General features: G+C 46.3%; 1 protein-coding gene and 1 long non-coding RNA gene across 5 annotated transcripts in view; one reads left to right on the top strand and one right to left on the bottom strand.

The window, feature by feature from the left end:
- Positions 1-27: 27 nt before the first annotated feature.
- On the top strand, positions 28-24,964 carry CDC25A (cell division cycle 25A). Of its 4 annotated transcripts, none has more exons than XM_043587303.1 (15): positions 28-721; positions 1,724-1,797; positions 3,145-3,187; positions 3,702-3,738; positions 4,223-4,321; positions 5,895-6,014; positions 8,591-8,725; positions 9,225-9,299; positions 14,272-14,445; positions 18,489-18,587; positions 20,108-20,170; positions 20,266-20,364; positions 21,058-21,188; positions 22,713-22,824; positions 23,031-24,964. In XM_043587303.1, the coding sequence occupies exons 1-15, from the start codon at positions 552-554 to the stop codon at positions 23,169-23,171; spliced, it is 1,572 nt and encodes a 523-aa protein (XP_043443238.1). In that variant the 5' UTR covers positions 28-551; the 3' UTR covers positions 23,172-24,964. The 4 variants fall into 4 exon arrangements, with proteins under 4 accessions (XP_043443238.1, XP_043443240.1, XP_043443239.1 ...); XM_043587302.1 differs by having other exon boundaries at positions 29-721; positions 4,220-4,321; XM_043587305.1 differs by lacking the exon at positions 5,895-6,014.
- The window catches only part of LOC122487218, a 58,073-nt gene continuing 39,618 nt past the window's right edge, over positions 7,318-25,772 (bottom strand). Inside the window, exons 4-5 of the long non-coding RNA XR_006298332.1 lie at positions 11,265-11,394; positions 7,318-7,812 (exon numbers count right to left, since the gene is read on the bottom strand). This is a non-coding gene — a long non-coding RNA (uncharacterized LOC122487218). The remainder of the gene's footprint in view (positions 7,813-11,264; positions 11,395-25,772) is intronic.

Here is a 25,772-nt window from a genome sequence, read left to right as displayed (position 1 = left end):
AGCGAGGAGGAGAAGTTGCTTACTGATTGGTGGATTCCGTTTGGCGCCAACTAGGAAAGGGGGGCGGGGCAGCTGCGGTCCCTAGTGAGCAGCTATTACCGCGAAAGGCTTTCCTCGCAGCGACAGTCCGGAAGGGAGGTGGAGGTCCGCTTGGTGCTCTGTGACCCCGGTTTGGAAAAGGGGGTGAGAGGAAAGCGAAGAAAGTGTGAGCCCTGGCCGTTGCCTCGCGGCTCTGGCCGCTTTCCCTTCTCGACCCGCGGCGTTTGTTTGGATTTAATCTTCAGGTTGCCGGCGCCCGCCCGCCCGCCGGCCTCGCGGGGGTGCGGGGAAAGCACCCGTGCATGTGACTGGCGCCTGCCGGGTCCAGACACCCTCCCGTCCGCGCCGCTTACCCGCGGCAGTAGCGTCCCTGAACCGCGGGGTCGTGTTTGTGTTTGACCCGCGGGCGCCCGCGGCGGGCCGCGCGGCCGAGGCCGGTGCCGGCGGGGCGGGGCGGGCGCGGCGGAGGCGGAGGAAGAGGGAGCGGGAGCCCTGGGAGGCCGGGTGCCGCCATGGAACTGGGCCCGGAGCCCCCGCACCGCCGTCGCCTGCTCTTCGCCTGCAGTCCCCCTCCCACGCCGCAGCCAGTCGTGAAAGCGCTGTTCGGCGCGCCAGCCTGCGGCGGCCTGTCGCCTGTCACCAACTTGACGGTCACCATGGACCAGCTGCAGGGGCTGGGCAGGTGAGAAGGGACTGGCGAGCTCTGCCGCAGGCCGCTGGGCTCCCAGACGGCTCTCGGGGGGATCAGGCCGGGAAACGGGCCCAGAGAGGGGCGAGACCTGTCCGCCGCTCGTGGGCCGCCCCGCTGAGCTGGGGCCAGCCATGTGCACCCTCCCCCCAGGCGGAATGTTGGGCGGGAGAGGCCGTTCGGACCCTCCAGGGCCGCCCTCAGCCCCGAGCCGGGCCCGGTAGGGGGTGGGGTCGGCCCGGGTTCCCCAGCTTGGCCACCCCTTTCGGATTGCCTTGTACTCTTCTGTCCCAATCTCGGGAAGCTCTTTGAAATCTACCCCCACGGGGGCAAAGCAGACCCTTTCAGGCGCTCACTTCCACCCTTTGCTGAACTACCTCGCAGGATCTTGGCTTCCTGTGAGCTTTGTTCCTTCTCTACAGAGAGACATGGCATTTTCTTACTTGGCCTACGTGCAAAATCCCCCCAATGCTGCACCCCATGCACATTCCTGATGTCGACCCATGCGTTCCTAAGGCCGGGCCTTTTTACTCCTGTTTCCATCCTCAAAAGCTCCCTGGACTTTTCCTTGTTAGCAAAACGTGCATCGCACGATGTTTCTGGTGGAGCTGCTTTCACTTCAGTTTTGGATATCCCATTTTCTCTGTAAGCACACGTCTTGTACGTTTTCCAACCTCTGAAAAGCAGTAACTTGTCCAATTGATCTTTGATCCCTGCTCCCAGCACCGTACCTAGAACGCGTGCTCTCGCTTCAGGAAATATTCCAACATCATAGTCATCTTGTCTACAATGTGACCCAGGCCATGCCTACTCACTCCTTTCTCATCATTTATATTCAAGTGCTAACTGGGTGTTTTGGGTGGCAAAGTGGGGGTCTGTGGTGTGGCCTAGAACAAGATGGTTTTTAGCCTGGATACTTGCTAACCTCATGGCCTGTTTCCTGTATGTAACCTTGTAATTATGTTTTAGAAATAGAGTTATTTCTCTTGCTTTCAGTGAGTGTGAACAGCCGCTGGAGGTGAGAAACGGCAGTCTGCAGAGAATGGGCTCCTCTGAGTCAACCGATTCAGGTATCCCTTTAGTCTTCAACATTCATCACGTAGGGATCAATACTTGGAATTTGTTGAAATATGTGCTTCACCTAGAACTTAGATTGGGGACTAGTTCAGACCATAAACAAAAGTCATGGCATTCAGTGACAAACACTCTTAAAGCAGGACAAAGAAGGCCCTGTGGTAGTTTACAACGGGGGGAAACAAGTGTCTGCAAGGAGGTGGTGTGTGCTTGATCTTGAGGATGTGTGAGTAAAGTAGTTGCATACCATGAACCATAACACCAAGATCAGAAAATTGTATTGGTTGAAATACAGGGTCAAATTATTGGAAGTATAATGAAACTGTTTCAGTGAGCCTGCTATGGAGGAAATGTGCTGGTGCATTTTATTCTAACTCGTAAACTTATGTTACTGCAGCGTTTTATAGGTACACAGATGCTTTAGGTTAGGGAACTGCAAGAGCAAAGTTCTTAAAATGTAGGCTTCTTAGGAACTAGGGAGAGGATTCTTTTCTGTTTTAAGTTTATTTATTTATTTTGAGAGAGAGACAGAGGGAGTGGGGGGAGGGGCAGAGAGAGAGAGTCCCAAGCAGGCTCCACACTGTCAGCCCGGAGCCCGATGCGGGGCTTGAACTCAGGAACGGCGCGAGATCACGACCTGACCTCAAACCAAGAGTTGGACTGAGCCACCGAGGTGCCCCAGGAGCTAGGGATAGAATTCTTACTTGTGGCAGTGTGGCGAGTGAGAATATCAGAACTAGCACTTGACTTCCTGCAAAGTTACATGGCTATCATGAGAGGCAGGCGCTGGTGGGTCTGGGCGTACTGAGAGCAGCGTCTTTGCCACCTTGCTTCCTTCAGTGAGATGGGCACCTTGCTTGGTGTACTTTTGTTCAAGGCAATGAATACTTGCCTTGTTTGTCATATGACTGACTGAGAAGTGTATTTTTCCAAACCCCCGAATTACACGTATGATCTGACAAAATAAAATATTTGAAGTCGAAACTTCCAGAAAATTGGTACCTCTTCTTTTCACGGTTGAAACAAAGTTACGTGGGTAACCTCTATCTGAACAACCAACCAAACATTAGAAGGTTGTATTTAATTCTCCCCACCTACTCTCTTGATGGTATTTGTAAGTAGGAAAATGAGATAGGTAGGTTTACTGTGGAAGTGTTAAGACTTGGGGCAATTAGAAAGTTTTTGACAATCAAATAGAGACGCCACTTTGATTCTGCCAAAAGTCCAAGCCCTGAGTCTTGGGTGATGGCTCAAAGAAACAGTACTAGTAGTGTTTTTGTTTATTTAATGACAAAATGGTGTTTTGTGTATTATTTCCTGAGAAATTTTGTTATTTCCCACAGGCTTCTGTCTGGATTCTCCTGGGCCCTTGGACAGTAAAGAAAAGTATGTATTCACTGCTTTTAAAAGTTTGTTAAGAAAGTAAAAGTTAGTTAGGAAAGACTTTTCTTAATTTTTTAATGAAATTCGTTGTGCTCTGTGTGGGAGCCTTGGATTTAGCTGACCCTACTAAGACTTCTGCATGTTAGAAATAAGTCTGGTGCCTTTAGAGAGTGAGTAGTTTGTGTCAGCAGTTTTTAAAACTTCCTTTCCTTTATTTTAGCTGTAATTTTTGGTGTTTAAGTCTCCCCCAAATCCTTAATTCACCCTCTGACATCATAGCCTTAAAGAACATGGGTATTTTAAGAGAAGACCTGGGCTTGTTCTTTTTACCTAGAAGCCCAATGTTGGGGGCGCTTGTGAGAACGGGACAGCTTCAGAAATCTGTTCTTCCATCTTGCCTAAAATGGGAATGTGATTGTCTGCCCCCTTCCCCAAACTATAGGCTAGACACTGCATCTGCTCATATGAATACCTCTCTTGTTTTATTCTCATTGTTTACCTTCTGATCTCATTGCAGCCTTGGAAATCCCATGAGGAGAATAAATTCCCTACCTGTAAGTTAGTTCCCTTTTTTATTTTTAGCTAATTGACATTCATCTGTCTCCTTAGCTGTTAGTGTGATCTTAATTTAGACAGCAAAGATTGTTCTTCCTTCGTCTCATAAGTACTCAAAACACCCTACCTGAACAGCCTCAGTAATGGGCATTTCCCTTCATTTATTACTATCAAATGAATACCAGGAAAGTATTTATCAAAAAGAATACCAGGAAGTATTCTTTTTATGCAAATGATATTTTGGGACCTCAATCGCTACTGAAAGGGCTGGAGACCTACCTTGTAAGATTAGGTGTAAAGCCATGTAGTGGGATCTTCTACCCCGTGTTACTGCAAAGTGGAACCCTGGCCACATTTCTTGGTTACCTCCTGCAGTGTGTGAGGATTTAGCCCCTCCACCACCACTTTTTTTTCTTTTGAAACTGAATTTCCATTGAATTTTCATTTAATGTGCCCTAATGTCTTTTTTCATTTTGACAGCAGAAGCTCTTGGGATGTAGCCCAGCCCTGAAGAGGAGTCATTCTGATTCTCTTGACCATGATGTCTTTCAGCTGATGGACCAGGATGAGAACAAGGAAAACGTGAGTGGCATCGATGTACTAACTTAGGCTAGAGGTAAAGCCACAAGTGTCAGTGGCTTACAAAAAAGTGGCTGGGCTGCTTTCTGGGAGACTAGACCTTCACCAAAGTCATGCATCATCTTTGTAGTCAGAGAAACCTGGATTTGAATCCTGCTTACTAGCTGTATGACCTTGACCCATTACTTCTTTTTTGGCTTCTTCATTTTCTTTGTAAAATACGAGTAGCAGTAACTTGTAGTGTATTATGGGAATTAAATAAGATAATGTATATAAAGCATTTAAAATGGTTCCTGGCAGCGAGGTGTTGCTCAGATGGCAGCCCTTAGGAATAATTATATCCATGAATAGCTTATCTAGAAGGATCTGTCCAGGCCTTGCCTCTTTGTGCTCACCCTGGGATGAGTTGTAAGCTCAGGAAAAGGCTAGTAGTGCTTTCTACTGAACACACTGAAGCTGTACTGATGCCTGGTTTTCCCCTGAACTTGGCTTTTCTCAGGGTTGCCTGCTTGGAACTTTGTTCTGGGGAGTAAACAGCATACATAGGTGGTAGTTAAAGAATTCGCATGATCTTAGGCACATCACTTAACCTGTAAGGTCTAGTTTCCTCATCTGTAAAATGGGGTGATTGGGTTGCAGTTGCTGGTTATATGAGTTAATACATAGAAAGTACTTTGTGGTGTGTTGGCGTGTAAATACTCTGATATTAGCTGTTAACTGCTCTGAGCACTTAATAAGTGACTGTTTTGGGGTAGAGGGATTATAAGTGCTTTTAAACTTGAAGTCAGTGGAATCATACAGAATGTATTCTGTCACTTCTGGCTTTCATTGAACATGTGAAATTCATTTATGTTGACTGAAACAGTTTTTTTATTTTCCATTGCTTTTAGTATGAAGTACAATAATTACAAGTGGAAAGAAAAAGAATTATGTTTGTAGGAAGGTGGTGGAAAACACAAAGCCTTCAAATCTAGAGTAAAAAGGGGTTTTTTTAAGCATTTTTATTTATTTTTTAATTTATTTTTTAATGTTTATTTTTGAGAGAGTGCACTTGCACACGAGCTGGGGAGGTGCAGAGAAAGGTGGGGACAGAGGACCGAAGCAGGCTCTGTGCTGGCAGCACAGAGCCCAACATGGGGCTCAAACTCATGAACTGCGAGATCATGACCTAAGCTGAAGTCGGACACTTAACCAACTGAGCCACCCAGGTGCCCCAAGAGTAAAAGGTTTTGACTCCCACTCACAGGCAATTATATTGAAACACTTCGTTTTAGATTTTAGGAAGTTGTTGATTCGATTTGGCTTATTAACTCAGTGTTTTGTATACTTGGCAGATATTTATGTCTTTGTGGTGAGAGAAAAAAATGCTGCTTTAGAAGTTAGCTGTTGACAGTCTGTGAAATTCTTAGTGACACAGATCCAGTGTTGGAGTTAGCTCAGAAATGGGTAAACCCTTAGTTTGGAGGCAGTTGCAAAGGTGAGCAGTGCCTACTCCCTTGACTGTCTCACCCAAGCTACAGCTAAGACCCTGGTTTTCATGGACAGGGGAAGATATATCGACTCTGCTGTCTTGCAGGAAGCCTTTGAGTTTAAGAAGCCAATAAGACCGGCATCTCGTGGCTGCCTGCACTCTCACGGACTTGAGGAGGGTAAAGATATCTTCACACAGAGGCAGAACTCTGCCCCAGCTCGGATGGTATGTGCTTTGGCTTTCACAGGGGAGTTCCTGGTGGGGAAGAATTAAAGCACCCTCTTTAACCTGGAGTCAAAGACACTAGAGCTCTTGTCTTTGTCATTTGAAACTAGACTGTCACATCTTTGGTGTTTTTGCTGTCTGGAGAGCAGACAGGCAGAAGCAGAGTGAAAGATGGTACGTTTGAAATACTGAACTTGAACAAGGAATATTTGATCTTGTCAGTTCTAGGGAAATAATCTACAGGCATCCTGGGTCATTCTTCTGTATGTGTGCACGGTGGGATTATGTGGCTTAAAACTTTCTTTCACAGTGCCTCCAGAGTGGTTTTGTCTGGAGATGGCACTTGGCTTCTTCCAAAGGTGGTTTATTAAGAATATTATGGGGACTCCTGGGTGGCTCAGTCGGTTGAGTGTCCAGCTCTTGATTTTGGCTAAGGTCATGATCCCAAGGGTGTGGGATTGAGCCCTACATCAGGCTCTGCTGAGCATGGAGCCTCCTTGGGATTCTCTCCCTTTGCCCTCTCCCCTGCTTGCTCGCTCTCTCTCTCTCTCTCTCTGTCTCTCAAATGAACTATTATGGATTCCAATAAACCCACTGCCTATAGGCTACTTGATAGTATTGGGGACCACTTGCCCCAGGGTTACTTATTTGCCAAACAGAAGCTGTCACTACTTCCAAAGTTCCCTACTGGCAATCTGATAGCTATAGACTAGAGAGGAAATTTGAGCAGAATGACCACATTTGGTTTCTAGGTTTTCCTGGGAACTTGCATACAGCTTTCCAGTCTGGCCTTTGGTCTGAAGTTCAGGTTCGTTCAGTCAGTATTGCTGTTCTGTCTAGCATTTGCACAAAGCATTTTCATATATGTTTTCGTCTTAATCTTCCTAAGCGTGTGAAGTAGGTGAAGTTAGCCCATTTTACAGATTGGGAAAGTCTGTTAAGGGAGGTTGGGTAATTTGCCAAAGGATACCGATAAATAGAAGACCAGGATTTAATAGAATCTCCTGATTCCTGAGTACACGGTAACCCTTTAAGTACAAGGTATCCATGGGGTGCCTGGGTGGCTCAGTCAGTTAGGCGTCTGACTTTGGCCCAGGTCATGATCTCACGGTTTGTGGGTTCGAGCCCCGCATCGGGCTCTGTGCTGACGGCTGAGAGCCTAGAGCCTGCTTCGGATTTTGTGTCTCCCTCTCTCTCTGCCCCTCCCCTGCTCGCGCGCTGTCTCTCTCTCCTTCAAAAATAAACATTAAAAAAAAAGTTTATTTTTTTAAGTACAGGGTATCCAAAACGAAATAGTGTGCCCTTGAAGACCACAGCATCAGAGTTTATTGTGGTCACCTGACCATACTTCATTATAGATGACTTGTCCGTCTTTTATTGTATCACACCTTCACTGGGGATCCCAGAAAATCCAGGTCACAAATACTGGTATTATAGTATGAGCCTTCAGTGTGTTGTCCCACAATAAGGTTACCAGCTTCTTGGTTCTGGCGGCTGAGAACTTGCCGGTGTGCCCAGGGCGTGCTCAGGAGCACTTGTGGAGGCTCAGGGGCAGCCTAGAACTTTTATGAAGCAAGCTGGTGCCCAAAGCAGTGTAGGCCAGGGGCAGAGAGGATCCCTCCCTGGGTGAGTGACTGAGTCCAAAAACCAGAAGGCCACTTGAGGATTAATGAAGTCCTATCCAAAGGGATTTGGGGCTTCTGAAGGATTCTTTGTAGGACTTAAGTTGAGACTGCCTTGTTACTGTGGGGAAAAAAAATATATATCTCTGAACATTTTTCCTGGCTTTGGGAAGCACCTGGAAAAGAAATAATTCACTATCAGCAATGTTTGTTATTAGTAGTGCTGATCTCTATCTGGTAGATTTATGAGTTGTTTTTTCTAAATTTTCTATATTAAATATATATTAGTTTTATGATGGAGGGTTCCCCCAAAAACAACAGGGTTGCCTAGTGAGATACCCCCATTTTTACTTGGAATGGTTCTCAGAGAATCCGCGGGGAGAAAAGCTTGGGCTTTGGAGTCAAACAGGTGAGCTGTGTGATCTGGGTAAACTCTCTTAAGCATTGGTTTCCTGGTTTGTTAAATAAGAAAAGGAGTAACTCACCTTAATGCGTTGTCAGGCGTCAGTGGGAGTAAACACTTAAGATTGTATCGTTGTGTCTGGCACACAGTAATTCCTCAGTTAAAAACTGAGCACCTGTCATTTGAATTCCAAGTTTAAAGAACTAGGATCAGGTGACAGTACTATATCAAAACCTGCATGTTGATCCGTGTTTACTGATTACAATCCTCTGATAAAACAAACCCTGCCCTTCATAAAAGAGGCCATCCCCACATCCCAGTGTAAGGTGAATCGCTTCTGGGAAGTCTTTTGTGAAGGCTCCTAGGCCTGATTCTACTCAGGACTATGTGTAGACATCAAATCATTTCTCATCTTAGGATACATTATCCTTTGCTTAGTAGCTGCCAAAATGTTAGTTCTAATAAATATAGTATGTTTTCCTCATAAAATCTAGTGACCCATCCAAGGAAATCAAGTCTGATCATTAACAAGCTGTGAATTCGTCTTCCAGCTTTCCTCGAATGAAAGAGAGAGCAGCGAGCCAGGGAATTTCATTCCTCTTTTTATGCCCCAGTCCCCTGTGACTGCCACTTTGTCTGATGAGGATGATGGCTTCATGGACCTTCTTGAAGGAGAGAACCTGAAGGTAGTGTGTGTGTGTTTCTACCCATTCCACTAAGTACTCTGGGAAAGTGATGTGAAAAGCAACAGCAATTCCCCAGGGCTTGAGCTGGCTGATATTTTTGTTCATTTGGTGGGGATTTATTGAGACTCTGCTCCTAGTCTAATTAAATCTGAGGGGGGACAGGGTTCTTCAAAAGAAGAGAGTGATAGGCTCCTTCTTACCCTGAAGAAGGTGACGGTTATTTTGTACAAGAGACATGGAACAAGAACAGTGTAGGACAAGCCAGAGGGACAGCCTACCTCCTCAGTACCCTCAGGGTAGCGGGATGCTTTTAGCTACGTTCCGATGTCTGAATTGTGAAATGTGATTCTCTTCTGATCTTAACATATTGGGGAGTGGGAAAGAGGAGTGAACATTAGATGCTTCCTATGGGCGAGTCTGATACTCCTCAGGCAGAATCATACCTAAAGCATTCAAACTTAGTCTCTACTGAATCTTTTAAGTGTTTCTCTTTCTTTAGAATGATGAAGAGACCCCATCATGCATGGCAAGCCTCTGGACTGCTCCCCTTGTCATGAGAAGAACTACAAACCTTGTAAGTTGTTCTGGTGTGTCCAGAGAGAGCCTGGAAGCCTGGAGTAATTAGGCCTCGGACAGAGTCGACTAGACTAAATGGAAACTAATCCTTCTCCCACTTCACCACAGCAATCAAAAGTAGTTTCATTTGAGATTCAGTCTTTGGGTCTGTGGACCTTTCTCTTGACCAGCCGCTAGTGTTCTCTGGTGTAAAGCACACTGTTTCTTCGAGTATTTTTGGTCCTCATTGGTGTGTGAGGAAGTCTGGCTAATATATATGCATGTAGTTCTTGTTTTTATACTTTCTAGTTCATCCCAGCTATTCTTGGTCAAATTAATGTTCTTGCTGTAGCTGTGACCACTCTTAACTTCTAGTTTAAGATCTCAGGGAAATACCTGCTAAACTGAATTTAAGGGGTTCCATTATTTTTTTTTTTTAATGTTTGTTTTTGAGAGAGAGAGAGAGAGAGACCAAGCAGGAGCGGGGGAGGGACAGAGGAGAGGGGGAGACAGAATCTGAAGCTAGGGGGGCTGTGAGATGGCCACTGTAGGAGCTAGTGAGGTTCCTGTAGCTGTTCGTTTTTGAGCCACAGTTAAGGTATGGGGGGGTCAGTATGGGAAGGGAAGGCCAGGGGGTCATCCAGGGTGGGATGTTGCAGAGGACAAATAAATAGCAGCTTGAGGTTCCTCACAAGTGACAGTGATTGATGGCACTTTGGCGGTCTAAGCTGTGGGTGCAGTGCAGGTACGGTAGTCTGGGGGTTGGCCCTGAATGAGGCAGAGTCCACAGGCCGGGGCTGTGGTTAGCCTCAAAACACAGCATCTCCCTCAGGAGCTATTGAGGAACACATCTACGTGGGCACTCTTAGGTCCTCAGAGCTCCTGTTTGCAAGATGGGGGAGCTGGCTGTCCCCTGTCATGGAGTCTCTGGCTCTCATTTTTCTCAGCCTTTTGTTTTGTCCACACTTTTCGACATTTGCATGAAGTCTGCCAAACATTTGAAACAGTACTTTTTCTCTGTTTCCTGCTCAAAGATTCTGTTTTACCTCAGGTATTTTCCACATAGAGTTTAGGATTATTTTGGAACTTAAAGGTGTTGAGAATATTACCTATAGATAATTGAAGCTTTATATAATTTTTATGTTTTTTCGTTTCTTCTGTGTATACTTCCCCACAGCTCATATTTAGGACAGATATTTGGGTTTCTCTCGCCTAGCTTAAGTTAGAATTGCCTTTGACCCAGCCAGGCATTTGGTTACAACTGTTACTGATCTAAGCATATCCTTGGATGTCCACTTCATTGTTACGGGGTCCTAAAGTGGCCAGTGCTTCATATCTTTGCAGAGCTGAGCCCTCCTCTGGCCCTCACGGTTTGACCTGCTCTGAGAGGCGGTCTGGATTTGAGAGGGGGCAGGCAGCTTGCCGTGGCCACCTTGCTTCAGCCAGGAATTCGAGGGGTCAGTAGATGAACTCTCAGACTGCTTTAACATGGAGGCTTCCCTTCTAGTAGTGTCCTTAATTAGCCATTTTTATAGCCCGTATGTCATTGTCTTGTCCTAAATAGGGTTTGTCCCCGGTGTCATCCTCAGTTATACCTCTGTTTAACTCAGCCTGCATATTAAAACTTCACACTTTCAAGCAGTAAGACAGCAAGGAGTGGGTTCTTTTTCCACGTCTCGATCGTGGGATAGCGGTGGAGTTATGAAGCCACCCAGTGGTGTGGCGGACAACAGCTTACCCTGTGTGTGTGGCCTTGTTGAATTCATGCACGTGGCCATATGTATCCCATTGAATGGGTGGGCACTGTGGACGCTTCCAGGGCAGGAGTGTCCCTCACCCTGGAAAGAGCCATACACTGAGCAACCACCTGTGTGCCATGAGCAGGTCGAAGGGTGAGCCCCCAGAGGGGACCTGTTTGCCCAGGGTCTCAGAGTGTGTGGGAACTTGTCAGCAGGGTGTGTTGATTCATGAAAGAGCAGTTCACCTGTGGCAGTAGCACGTAGCCCTGTGAAGCTGGAGAATGGGGCACGTGTCATGGGCTGGTGCAAGGTTGTCTACCAGTCAGGGGTGTGGCTGGATTTCCTCAGGAATGCTAGAATTCCTCGAGCGTGACTCTGTTAACCAGAAGGGAGGAGGGGTCAGTTACAAACAGGGTGCTTTATTTATTTATTTTTTTTAATGTTTATTTTTGAGAGAGAGCATGAGTGGGGGAGGAGCAGAGAGAGAGGGAGACACAGAATCCGCAGCAGGCTCCAGGCTCTGAGCTGTCAGCACAGAGCTGGTACAGGGCTTGAACCCACGAACCATGAGATCATGACCTGAGCTGAAGTCAGACGCTTAACCGACTGAGCTACCCAGGTGCCCCACAAACAGGGTGCTTTAGGAGCCTGTTGTGATTATTCAACAAAATGCTGAAGACTTTCTCTGAATCATGGGGAGAGGAAGGAACAGATTGAACAAATCTTTGCAAATTAGGAATGGGTGGTATTTAGGTGCAGTAGTGGTAAAGCAGAAGTCATGAGAATGACACCAAAGTTTTCAGTGTGAGAGACAGTCTTAAAATTATTCCTTGCTTTGTTGGGTGTTTCTCTGTGTGTTTAAGCACCCGGGGGGTATGGAATCTGCTGTCTCCTGTCTTCTCCATAGCATTTGGTTTGGTATAGATGTGCCCTCAATCATGCTACCTTACGTGAGTACAGCCATAGGTCAAAGGGAATGATAGGACTTAGGGATCTGGGGTTTAGACCCCACCTGAGCTACCCACAAATGGAGACCTTGAGTGATGCATTTTTGTTTATCTGTATGTTTCCCAATTTGTAAAATGAGTGTTGATTAGGAGGAGAGACCACATTTGTTTCTAGCTCTAACATCCAGGTAGTTTGAATGAAAAAGACTTTTCAAGTATCTTTTTAAATATCTTTATAAAGGCTTTTCTTTCTTTCTTTCTTTCTTTTAGAGAGAGAGAGTTGGGGGTTGGGGGATATATATATAAAGTAGGCTCCACGCCCACCATGGGCCCTAACACAAGGCTCAACCCAGGACCTCAAGATCATGACCTGAACTGAAATCATAAGTCAGATACTTAACCCCTGAGCAACCCAGGTGCCCTGAGGTGTTTTGTTTTGTTTTTTGTGGTTTTTTTAGGTCTTTCTCATTTATTTATATTCCATATCATCCATATCATCTAGCATAACACAAACAGTTACTGCAGACTCACAGTTGCTGGAGCTATATTGGAATCGTGGTGTCCGCCCTGGATGAGTTCACAATTTCCTTTGCGACTCTGTTGAAAGCAGTGGATTCTCTTCCCCAAAATGCTCCCAGCTCTTCTAGGTTTAAAAAAAAAATCTCTGGGACGCCTGAGTGGCTCAGTCGGTTAAGCGTCCAACTTGGGCTCAGGTCATGATCTCACCGTTCGTGAGTTCAAGCCCCGCATCGGACTCTGTGCTGACAGCTCAGAGCCTGGAGCCTGCTTCGGATTCTGTGTCTCATTCTCTCTGCCCCTCCCCCCACTTGTACTCTGTCTCTCTCTTTCTCTTAAAACTAAATAAAAATGTAAAAGTAAATAAATAATGTCTGGCGGTGCTTGGGTGGCTCAGTTGGTTGAGCAGCATCCGACTTGATTTTTTTGGCTCAGGTCATGATTTCACGGTTCATGGGATCAAGCCCCACGTCAGGCTCTGTGATGATAGCGTGGGACCTGGTTTGGATTCTCTCTCTCTCCTGTCTCTGCCCTTCCCCCACTTGCACTCTGTTTTACAAAATGAACTTTAAAAACTCGTGCTTGGGTGGCTTGGTCGGTTAAGTGTCCGACTTTAGCTCAGGTCAGTATTTCACGGCTTGTGAGTTCAAGCCCTGCATCAGACTCTGTGCTGACAGCTCAGAGCCTGGAGCCTGTTTGGATTCTGTGTTTCCCTTTCTCTCTGCCCCTCCCCAACTCATGCTCAGTCTCTGTCTCTCAAAAATAAACATTAAAAAGAAAATCTCTGGTCTTGCTTTTCTGAAAATATCCCTTTAAAATAGACTTCAGCAAAGTTAGGAGAAAATTCTTGGTCTCCGAGAGAGCTGGCATGGGAGTGGCACACTCTGCTGCAGATTATTGACCAGAACATTTCAAAGAAGCGTCATTGAAATTTTAGTATCATCTTGGAAAGGAGCGGCTTACTGGGGCATAAAGAGATTCTGCATGGAAGGAAAAGCTGGGCCAAGGCACACTGAGTCATGAACCTACAGATAAGTTTAGACTGTCCCTACTGTTGGTCAGATTGGCTGCCCTTGAATTCTGGGAAATTAGTCTTAGACCAAGTGGAAAGGACTTTTGAACACAATTTTGAGGGCACTTGCTCCTCTGTGCACCCCCCGCTCCCTACAGATTTATACCCTTAGCACTATTTTAACACCTTATTGACTCTGTTTTCTAGCATAGTCTAACTACCTCACACCTTTTCTGGATTTAGGTGGGGTATTAAAACCTGTTGACTGCTGGGGCACCTGGGTGGCTGAGTTGATAAGCATCCTCTTGATTTCAGCTCAGGTCATGATTTCATGAAACCTACTTGGGATTCTCTCTCTCTCTCTCTCTCTCTCTCTCTCTCTCTCTCTCTCTCTAACTTTAAAAATAAAAAACCAAGCAAGGTGCAAGTAATAAAATAGAGGGGAAGAGGCAAATCAAAAGGTGTTCCCAACCGAAAAGTGATAGTTACGTGACTTTTAGGACCCTTTGTAGACAGTGAGCTTTAGAAAAAGGGCATGGATTGTCTTCCTCCTCTCCATATGATGTCAACTCAGTTTGTATTCATTGAGCACCAGGTACTCAATGTCTAGTATGTGCTAGACCCTACAAGAGTTCTGGGACTAGATGAATGGACGGTGTCTGTTACCTAAGTTAGGGTGGATTTTAAACCATCCCAGAAAGCCCTTGGCCCATTCTCTTTACCATTCAAGTGAGCGGGTTTTAATGGAAGATGGGTCTCTTTTTTCTCCCCCACTAGGGCAATCGATGCAAGCTATTTGACTCTTCTTCCACATGTAGCTCTGTCACTCGGTCGGTGTTAAAAAGACCAGAACGATCTCAAGAGGAGTACCCATCTGGAAATACAAAGCGGAGAAAGAGCATGGCTGCGGCCAGTCCTGAAGAAGCAGCTAGTCCAGAGAAGCCCCAGGAGGTTAGTCTTGCAGGTGCCTTTTTGCTCAAGGACAATGATACTGAATTTTTCAATTCTGAAATTTCCATTTGGCTCTTTTTCTTTGCCAAGACTTCGAATTTTCCGTTTGTTTCAAGCGGGTTGCTAATTGGCTGTTGAAGCATTTTTATGACAGCTGCTTTAAAATCCTTGTCAGATTATTCCAACATCTGTGTTGTGGTGTTGGCTTCTGTTGATTATCTTTTCCTATTCAAGTTGAGATTTTCCTGGTTCTCGGTATGACGAATGACTTTTCAGTTGTATCCTGTATATTTTGGGTATTGTAAGACTGGTCTATGTAAATTTTCTGTTTTAGCGGGACTCTGATACTGTGGGGATGATAGGAGTAGAAGTTCATGTTCCCCAGCACAGCTTCCCTTGACACATAGGGTGGCCTCGTTATTGTGGGCAGGAGTGGGAGTTCAAGTTCCCCACTAGACCACCCCAGTGGAGTGGAGGTGGGGCACTTAATTACAGCTGGGCAAGAGTTGCAAGTCTAAGCTCCCCACTTGCTGACCAGGCATGGTGTAGGGCCATCATTTTTTCTTTGGTGTTTGGCTACAGTAGTCTAAAAGTTTTCTGTCTAGGGGCGCCTGAGTGGCTCAGTCGGTTAAGCGTGCGACTTTGGCTCAGGTCATGATCTCACAGTTCGTGAGTTCGAGCCCCACATTGGGCTCCCTGTCCTCAGCACAGATTCTGCTTCGGATCCTTTTCTTCTCTCTCTGCCTTGTGCTCTCTTTCCCTTTCCTTCTCTCCTTCTCGCAAAAATAAATAAAAAACAGGTAAACATTTTTAAAAGTAAAATGTTTTCTGTCTGATAGGCTGCCCTCTTTCTAGTCCTTTGGCTAAGGAGAACAGGTTTTCCTAAAGGCTTCTTGTTTCTTTGGGCTTGCTGCTGCCATCTCCTGATCTGCTTGGAACTATACATTTTCTACTACTTATGTTTGTCTCACAACTTTGTACTGTTTTTCATTGTTTAATGCTTATTTGTTTTGAAGGAGAGAGAGACAGTGTAAGTGGGGGAGAGGCAGAGAGAAGGAGACACAGAATCTGAAGCAGGCTCCAGGCTCTGAGCTATCAGCATAGAGCCAGCCCTGTGCGGGGCTCGAACTCACAAGCCGTAAAGATCATGACCTAAGCTGAAGTTGGAACCTTAACCGACTGAGCCATCCAGGCGCCCCTGTAGTGTTTTTTATTGTATCTCTAAATATTTTAATTCCTTTCTTTTAATTCAGACTTATCATGACCTAGTAAAAGTTTAGTTTTTATAAAACTTTCATCATCTCTACTCAAGTCAATTGCTCATAGTTATGGTTTGCTTTCATGTTATTTTGGAGCTTTACTAATATATCATGAACTTCCCTGTAGGTGAGTACACAAATGTAATTATTTTTATTTATTTTTAAAGCACTTGGGACATTCATTCATTCATTTTAAAGTTTTATCTTGAGAGAGAGAGAGAGAGAGAGAGCACCAGCAGGGGAAGGGCAGTGAGAGAGGAAGAGAGAGAATCCTAAGCAGGCTCTGCACTGTCAGCATGGAGTGTGATATAGGCTTGAACCCACCAACCACGAGATCATGACCTGAGCCAAAATCAAAGAGCTGGGCACTTAACCAGCTGAGTCCCCTAAGCGCCCCAGAGCACTTTTTTGAGAGGGAGAGAGTGAGCGTGCACACACTTGCGCAAGTGAGGGAGGGACTGAGAAAGAGAGAGAATCCCAAGCAGGCTCCAGGCAGTCAGCACTGAGCCTCAGGGCTCAGTCTCAGAAACCAAGAGTCAGATGCTCAGCTGACTGAGCCACTCAGGCACGCCCATGATTGCTCCATTTTTATTAACTTGTTTATATATTTTGGCTTGTATTCATAGTTTCCTGATTTTAAAACTATTCTTGCTTCATGAAATGTCATATTTGGCTTATTTAGAATTGCTTTTATGTATGTGTAGTTTTCCTTCATTATACTATCCTTATATCAGGTTTTGGTATTGAGGTTTGATATTAAACATTGTAAAATAACCTGGAGAATTGCCCGTGTTTTCTGCAGCATGAAAAGGTTTGAATAAATACTACTCTTAAAAGGTCTACTAGATGACAGCCATGGAAACACCTAGGGCTGGCATCTTACATTTTATAATCTGCCTTAGTTACCTAATACTTGATGAACATTTTACTTTTTCTAATTAAAAGTGGAATTTGGGATGCCTGGGTGGCTCAGTTTGTTCAGTGTCCAACTTTTGATTTTGGCTCAGGTCATGATCCCAGGGTCAAGCCCTGCATGGGGACCCATACTGAGTGTGGAGTCTGCTTAAGATTCTTTCTCTCTCTCTCTCGCCCCCCCCCCCCCCCCGCCCCTCTCCCCTGCTTGCACTCTGTCTCTTTAAAAATAAACTCTTTTTTTTTAAAAAAAGTAGAATTCTAGGTTAAAGCGCAGGAACATTTATGGAACTTTGCATTTTATACATGCTAGCAAATTGCCTTTCCAGAAAGCTTCTGGTTTATATACCTGTCAATATTCAGGAATAAAAAGAATGTATTTATTTGTATATTTAGAGAAAGTGAGCAAGCAGGAGCAGGGGAGAGGGAGAGAGAGAATCCCAAATAAGCTTCATGCTGTCAGCATGGAGCCCAATGTAGGGCTTGAATTCCCAAACCGTGAAATCATGACCTGAGCCGAAGTCCATAGCTTAACCAACTGAGCCACTCCAGTGCCCGCCTGCCTTTTCTCTTAATACTGTTCTTTTTTTTTTTTTTTTTTTTTTTCTTTTCAACGTTTATTTATTTTTGGGACAGAGAGAGACAGAGCATGAACGGGGGAGGGGCAGAGAGAGAGGGAGACACAGAATCAGAAACAGGCTCCAGGCTCTGAGCCATCAGCCCAGAGCCTGACGCGGGGCTCGAACTCATGGACCGCGAGATCGTGACCTGGCTGAAGTCGGACGCTTAACCGACTGCGCCACCCAGGCGCCCCAATACTGTTCTTTTGATGAAAAGAATTTCTTGATTTTTAAATGTATTTCAATTAATCAGTCTTTTTTATTTATGTTTGGTGCCTCTTTTTTCCCTCTCCCCCTCACCTTTTTTAAGTAATATCTACACCCAACATGGGGCTTGAACTTACAACCCCAAGATCAAGAGTGGCATACTCTAAGGGCGCCTGGGTGGCTCAGTCGGTTAAACGTCTGACTTTGATCTCGTGGTTCATGGGTTTGAGCCCCACATCAGGCTCTGTGCTGACAGCTCATAGCCTGGAGCCTGCTTCAGATTCTATGTCTCCCTTTCTCTCTGCCCCTTACCTGCTTGTGCTTTGTCTCTCTGTCTCTCAAAAATAAATGTTAAAGAAAAAGAAAAAATTTTTTTTTAAATTTTTTTTTTCAACGTTTTTATTTATTTTTGGGACAGAGAGAGACAGAGCATGAACGGGGGAGGGGCAGAGAGAGAGGGAGACACAGAATCGGAAACAGGCTCCAGGCTCTGAGCCATCAGCCCAGAGCCCGACGCGGGGCTCGAACTCGCGGATCGCGAGATCGTGACCTGGCTGAAGTCGGACGCTTAACCGACTGCGCCACCCTGGTGCCCCTAAAAAGAAATTTTTTAAGAGTGGCATACTCTACCAACTGAGACATCCAGGCACCCCCAAGCCCTGGTTTCTTTTAGTGGAAAATAGTATTTGGAGACCATAGTGTCCTGTAGGAATGTTCATTGCACGTCTAGAGCTTCTCAGTGGATAGAGCTAAGAAATTTATTTTAGATTTAGCCTTAATTTTAATTCCCCTTTTTAAAAAGGTGGGGAAGAAGAAAAACTTAATTTCAGAGCACTTCAGTTAGACACTGAAATAATAGGAGACCTAAGTCAGTGACCCATGCTCCCTTTTTTTAGTCCAGATTCAATCAAATAAGAAAAATATTTTATTTGCTAAATATAGACATGTACATGTCACCCTCCTCCCAGTGACATGTTCTAGGTAAAAGTTTTCAGAAGTCCTATTCAGAACCCTGGCCTCATTTTCCACCTTTGATTTGTTACAGATTCTACATCAGTCTTTATCCCTGGCATCTTCCCCAAAAGGGACCATTGAGAACATTTTGGATAATGACCCAAGGGACCTTATAGGAGACTTCTCCAAGGTAATTCTAGGCAGATGCAAGGAGAGCTGCTCTGGTTATGTGATTTAGGCTTTGGGTTGTTTCCTAGAATTCCCCCCCACCCCCTCAGTCTTTCTCCTCTCTTGGGTGGCTCTTACAGTATCCCCCAAGAGACACAGTTTGAAATTTTTAAAGATAAGAAACAAACACATGATCAGATGTATCTTGGTCTCTGTGGGACTATAGACCTTACTGGTACTGATCAGAGGAAGTAGGAAGCCACCTACCAGCCACCTGGACTCCAACCCAAAGGCCAGGCTCTTTGGGAACTGTGTTTCTGATTATAAAAATAGTCGTGCAGCAAAGTACAAAGAAGCAGGAATAAACCTATAGCCACACTACACATCTGTATATCAAAAGGTTATCTTAAAAGGTCCAAGGTTGAGACTGAATTTCTCCATTGTCCAAAGAAGCATAGCCTTTGAGGGAGAAGGCCCCCGGGGAAGTAGGGAGGAAGATCTGCTGATGGCCTGATATGTATGAATTTGCTGTGTAAATTAGTTGGCTGCCTTTGAGCTGTGGTGAAACATGAGGGTGGAACAGAGAACATGTCAGCAGCTTGCTAAGCCACAGAAGATGTAAAGGCTACCCGATCAATTTCTTACTCATTAGTTTAGCTAACATTTGTCGAAGCACTTGATGTTATGTGTTAGGTAAAGATTCCAAAATGAGACCCAGTTCCTTCCCTCATACAACTTCCCATGTGGTCAGTAAGACCTGCTGTGCTACATACGACACGGGAAATTGAAGTGCATGTCCGTGCAATGCAAGCAGCCTTGGAGAATAAAGGGAGGTTGTCTCGTCTAGAAGACTAGGGAAGGTATGAGTCTGGGCTATATTTCATATTTCAGCCAGGTGAGTGTTGAAAGAATAGGGACACATAGGGGGTCAAAAATAGGAGATAGTTCTAATCTGAAAGGAAGAGTAAGCAAAGACTGGGTGTGTCCTCATTGGTAGAACCTTCCACTTGAATTGAAGCTGTTGGTTATGTTTGTCATAATGACCTTGCATATGGCCATGGGGATGGGTGAGCTCTTGGTTCAGCCACTTGCCCTAGTGAGTAATTGCTGATGTGCCCATCTTTCCCCTCAAGGCCAGGCCAGGTCTCCTATTTTTCCCATTTCCAGTGCCCAACACCATGTTCCTCACAGTTGGCTATGGAGATGAAGGTTCCTGACAAAAGCAGGGAGGAAGGAAATTACCTGAGATTTCTGTATTTACGTTTGGCTTACTAGCTAGTAGTGAAGCCAGCTTTACATATTGGCTCGGCTTTACATTTGACAGTGAGGATAATACACCTTGTAGGTGTGTTTGAAAATGAAATGTCAGGATGTTAATGAAGTGCCTAGATGAGTAACTTGCCTATACTATTAGATTAAGGTTTGTTTATAAAGCTGCCTCTTATCAGGCAGGCAAGCAATATAAATGTTGCATTTATAGGCTTTCAGATTTGCTAAGTATCTCTCTCTCTCTCTCTCTCTCTCTCTCTCTCTTTTTTTAAGGGTTATCTCTTTCATACGGTTGCTGGGAAGCATCAGGATTTAAAATACATCTCTCCAGAAATTGTAAGTCCCCTTTTTGGATCCTGTCACCCATGAAGTATTTGAATCTAGCTGTTCCTGGCAGCCAAAGTTGATTCTCCTGGGCTTTCTCCCCACAGATGGCATCTGTTTTGAATGGCAAGTTTGCCAACCTCATTAAAGAATTTGTTATCATTGACTGCCGGTATCCGTATGAATATGAGGGAGGCCACATCAAGGTATGGGTTCCTGAGGCTTACTGGTGAGCCCTGCTATCATGGGAGGCGTAGAAGGAGCCCTGACAAGATCTGTGATTTTAAAAGTGGGGTGGTGACATGACACCTAGAAGCTTACTGGCTAATGTGCTGGTTCTGAGGACGTTTTCAAGCAGCCTTGACTCCTGGTGCACTGGAGAATATTCCCTGGCCTGGACTACTCTCCACTACCTTGTACAGTAAATGCTCTCTGTCCTGTGTCTTACACCTTCACCATCACAGGCATTTGTAGGTGGTACCACTGATTTCTAAGTCAGGCCTAAGCACCAAAGGGCTTTTGACCAGAAGCCAGCCTCTGATGACATGTCCCAGTCTATGCCGGGCTTAGCGATGCCTCTCAGTTTGTAGTTGAATTAAGCTGCCTGGTGGAGGGCGGGTGTTGGGACACACTTTCCAGGGAAGAAGTTAACTGGTTATGCCAATTTAATCTTTTAACCAATAAACTAGTGTTGAAATCTAGTAATGGGGTACATTAATTCAACAGTAGTGTTTGTCACTGTCTTAATGGCTTTTGAAAGTCCCAAATTCATAAATCTTTCTCAAGCCCACCATAGTCATAACAGAATTCTAGGGTCCCAATTACAGATGACTGTCACAGAATCAATCCGGCAAGTATGATACACGCAGGTGCCAAGAGTCTCTATGCCTTCTTCACAGGGTGCGGTAAACTTGCACATGGAAGAGGAGGTAGAAGACTTCTTGCTCAAGAAGCCCATCGTTCCTACTGACGGCAAGCGTGTCATTGTCGTGTTCCACTGCGAGTTCTCTTCCGAGCGAGGCCCTCGCATGTGAGTGCTGCATGGAACTGGGCTCTGGGGCACGGGCCCACAGTGCTTTTGTGGGATGAGGCAGTGGATGGCTCACACTGGCGGCATACTTCACACCAAGGGCCTTCTCGCACGTCCCAAGTCATTTCCATGCCTCAGCCTACACACATGATGCGTAAATGTTCAGTTTTTTTAAAGTTCAAATTCATGTGTAGCAAATGTTTTCCCACATTCTTACCTATTGGGCAGTTTGTTGATTTGATGAACAGCTTTCTTGAGTGTGGCTTTTTAGGCTTGACCTGGCAGTTGCCAAGGGCTTTTGGCCTTATTCGGCCCAACCTTGTCTCTGAGGCTAGCATGGTCCTACTGGAAGGACAGACAGGGACAGCCAGAGAGGGGGTGGGGGCTGGGGCAGGGCGACTGCAGCCTTGACTAGGATGGGCCAAGGTAGACTTCTTGCCAGCCCACAGGCTTGGGTTCTTGTGCAGTCTTTTTATTTTGAACTGGTTCAAAAGTCAGGCCATTTTTCTGCACGTGCTTCACCTGATTTTCCCAATGGCTAATGTTGTGCCACATTAGTACACATACAACCACACATAAACAACTACACCAGGAACTTGGCTTACATGACCATCTCCCCATCTACCTCCTAAGGACAAGGACTTGCCCTGCGTTTAGCACAAAACCATGGTCACAAGAAGTGGGATTTGAGTGAGGACTGATGTTCCTTCACAAGTGGGATTATTCACTCTACAGATACTAACTATTGCCTCTCATGTGCTGGTTAGTGTTCTGGTTACTGGGGAGAACAGCAAAATGTTGGAGAACAAAAAACCCTGCCTTCAGGGAGCTTGCATTTCAGAGGGAGCGGGAGGCAAATATGTCTGTCAGCTACTCCATGTGTTAGAGGTACTTCAGAGACATGACGAGAAGTGGGCGCTCCAGGGCAGGTTGGAGGAACAGCCGTGGGGCCAAAGTAAGCAGGCGGAGTGGAGAGAGGGGAGAGCAGCAGGGACAGGGTACCAAGGGGTGGGTGGGAAGGAGCCACTGGCCATGTGAGGGTATTGGGGAAGAGTATAGGGTGCAAGCAGGTGTCCTGAGACAGAGCAAGCGCAGCCTATTTAAAAGCTATAGGAAAAAAGCCACCAGCTGAGATGGGAGTTGAGGAAGGGACCCTGGGCAAGTTGTCTGGGGGTGTGGCAAGAGTGGAGAATGCAATGGGAAGCTGGCTCAGGTGCTGTCACTGCACAGGAAGTGCAGGTGGTGGCGGGGAGGACACTGGAATGGGGGCTGGGCAGTAGGTCTGTTTCACTTGGAGAAAGAGCAGTTGGGGAGAGACCGTCTACCTTCCACCACCTGTGAAATCTTAACGATCACACGTGGCCAGTAGCTCACAGCTCAACACTGATTGTTTCCAAGAATGAACGTGAAGTTGGGAAGACGTGTGTAAGGAGTCCTACCGCACCGCTGCTGTCACTGTGCTGTTGTCTCACGTCTGTTGTCTCTGTATCAGAAGAGCTAACCCTGCCGTGGCCTTCTCGATAGGTGCCGGTACGTGAGGGAGAGAGATCGGCTTGGTAACGAGTACCCCAAACTCCACTACCCTGAGCTGTATGTCCTGAAGGGCGGGTACAAGGAGTTCTTCCTGAAATGCCAGGTAAGCTGAGGTCCCTGGAGAGCACGGTCCACCCCTTACCCAGGTTGGACAGCTGGGTCTGTCTGGTCGTCATGGCTGTTTCTCTCCCGGGATCTGGGGATCTGCTGCGCACGACGACACGGGCCCTAGAAGCTGCTGCACAGATGCGGGGAGCTGGCTTAACAGCATGAGACAGGCACCCCCTGATCATCCTCTCTTGTCTGCAGTCTCACTGTGAGCCCCCCAGCTACCGGCCCATGCACCATGAGGACTTCAAAGAAGACCTGAAGAAGTTCCGCACCAAGAGCCGGACCTGGGCGGGGGAAAAGAGCAAACGGGAGATGTACAGCCGTCTGAAGAAGCTGTGAGGTGGCGGGGCCAGACCGCGGCAGCCAGAGCCTCCCCTCCACGCCACCTCTTCCCTCTTTGCTGCAGAGAAACTTGAGCAAAGGGGCCAACAAGTGTGGAGAAAGGGCCTGGGGCTTGCACGCCTCACCCGGTCCCGCGCTCCCAGGGTTCCTGCTGGCAGCACCTCTTCTGTCCCCGTAAGACGTTCACTGCCTCAGGACTGTTTGCCAAGGCTGTCACTCGCCATACAGCACAGTTCCAAGCACCAAGCCAAGAAGTTCTGACTCCTCCCCCCCACCGTTGGACGAACGACCTGGGGCCTTATTGGGCACTGTCCTCTCTCATGAGAGGAGGGGTAGGAGAAGGAGAAGGAACGCGAGTGGAAATGCTGCTGGCCAAATACCAAAGACAGCCTGGGAAGGGGGATGGTCTCTGTGGGATAACCCGTGTCTTTAATTTATTCAACTTCGTCAATCACTTTAATTTTTTTTTTTTTTTTTTAACTCCTGGAGACTTTTATTTAACTGCTTCTTTAAGTCACAATACTGCCATTCTAGGTAGGGTTTTATCATCCCAGGGACTACCTCTGCTTTAAAAAAAAAAAAAAAAAGATGGGGGAGAAGAGGCAAACTTGTGTTGAGGGACAGAAGTAGGAGCTCTGTCACCCCAGGAGGCACTGTGGAACTGGGGCTGCTGCTATTTAAAGCCAAGGACTGAGGCGCTGGTGGGAGCAGGCACTGGACCCGGACTTGGCCATAGGACATAAGCTAAACCTCCCAGACCTACCTCGAAGGCCACTGAGATCTATGGGTGGGGGCGGGGGGGGCACCGTGTTCTTCCTCACCCCAGTTCCCTGTGACATTGGCTGGTATAGGAGTCACAGGAAAGCACTTCAGGCAGCTTCCATGGGGCCACCCCCAGGTCAGTGTTGGAACGTGGTAGTGTAGGTGTCCTAGACTAGGGGCGGCAGGGTGGGGGGGCTCTGGGATGGGGGACAGGAGCGTACACCGAGTGTCTTCTATTACTGATACTCTTGAATAGCTTTTAATTTTCTAAAAATAGTCATTTTATGAGTCAAGGAGTATCAAATCAGTGTTGGCTGGGCCACCCAAGGATGAAGAGATGGGCTGGAAGCCCTGTGCATTAGGAGAGGGATGTGGGTGCTGGCATGCAGATGACCATATAGAATGTGTCTCTCAGGAGGCAGCATGGTGGATTTTGAAGGTAAAACTTTGAGTTTATCATGTTTGAATTTGAGGGACAGGGAGTGATGGCTTATCACTCGTTGCCCCCTCATCTAACCCCATGGAAATGGGGGTCTCAAAGGAACACCTCCTATCCAAGGAGCTGGAGCTGAGTTGGTTGATGCTGGACACGCCTATTTGGTTCCTGCGTATGCCCACCCACAGGCACCAGCCTCCTCACCATTTCTGCTCTGTTGGGGCATAGCCAGGTTTTTCTTACACACAAGTGCCAGTCTCCCCTCTTCACTTCCTGCTGTGGAAGTGGGGAGGGAAGCAGTCGTAATGGAGACGGCTGGTTGCTCTTCTGGGTTTGAGTTGTATTTGGCTATAAAACAATCTTGTTAGAAAAAGTAAGTGGGGAGGAGGGGAACGGGAGGAGAGAGCAAGGCCTCTTCCCCCTCTCACCACACATTGAGACACATCTCAGTTGGTCTCTAATCTTGTTTATAGGGATTCTGTTGGTTGAATGCCTAGAAAAGGAGGTGGGATGGCCTTCAGATTGTACCAGCTTAGCTAGCATTGCTGACCAACTGTTGCAGGCTCTGAAAATAAAAACAATCCTTAACCCATGCTCTCTACGTAGTTTTTGATGGATTTAAAGAGAATTGCGATTCCCTTCAAGGTTCTGGGACCATACTTGACTAAAACCGGGGGGGGGGGGGGGGGGGGGGGGGGGGGGAGCAGCCATATTTCCTCAAGAGGCCAAAGGACTCCCATGTGCCATGATTTCAGAGATGGCCAGAATGATCTCTAGTTGCTACCCTGACTCCAAAAACTTGTCATTCAGATTGATTTGCAAGATGAAAGGCACAGCACATACAAAGCTTGCCTGAACCACTAACCTTTCTTTCCAAGATCTGTGAACTCAAACGGATGAAGCAACAGTGCAAAGGAAGGATGCTAAAGACAGGAGTTTCAGTTGTGCTCTGAAGGAGAGGATACTGCAGAAGGAAGTAGGACAGGTGTTGGCAAGTCATGGGCCCACACAACCACCAGAGAGACTTGGAGGTGTGATTGATGCTGGGGGCTACTGGCCAGACTGGATGGCAGCAGGAGCAAAAGTCTATTTAAAGCAGAGTACACTCTGCATGGAAAATAACTTCTGTTCCTTTTACGTATACTTCAGATCTTCCCTAAACATGTGGTAAATGCTAAAACCTAAAAGATTTACCCTTGGCCCACCTCCAAGTTAAGCTTCATTTAGACCTTGAATCCCTTCTTTTGCAGCTATAATAGACATTATTCCAGACATTTTTTAGAATTGTAAGACTATGCACGAAGAAAGGAAGTCTCCTATAATCCTGATCTCCAGTATTAGCCTGTTTATGTCAGATGAGAGTGGCGCCTGGCTGGCTCAGTGGAGCATGCAACTCTTCC

This window comes from Prionailurus bengalensis, chromosome A2 (assembly GCF_016509475.1).
Source record: "Prionailurus bengalensis isolate Pbe53 chromosome A2, Fcat_Pben_1.1_paternal_pri, whole genome shotgun sequence".
Classification (NCBI taxonomy): Eukaryota; Metazoa; Chordata; class Mammalia; order Carnivora; family Felidae; genus Prionailurus; species Prionailurus bengalensis.
Note: the sequence above shows the minus strand (reverse complement) of the source record. Positions and strands in the feature narration are given on the sequence as shown.

Coding starts and splice junctions, on each gene's coding strand:
- CDC25A (XM_043587302.1), top strand. CDS start 552: ATGGAACTGGGCCCGGAGCCCCCGCACCGCCGTCGCCTGCTCTTCGCC. Junction 3,188..3,701: donor CCCTTGGACAGTAAAGAAAA/GTATGTATTCAC, acceptor ATCTCATTGCAG/CCTTGGAAATCCCATGAGGA. Junction 20,171..20,265: donor AATACATCTCTCCAGAAATT/GTAAGTCCCCTT, acceptor TTCTCCCCACAG/ATGGCATCTGTTTTGAATGG.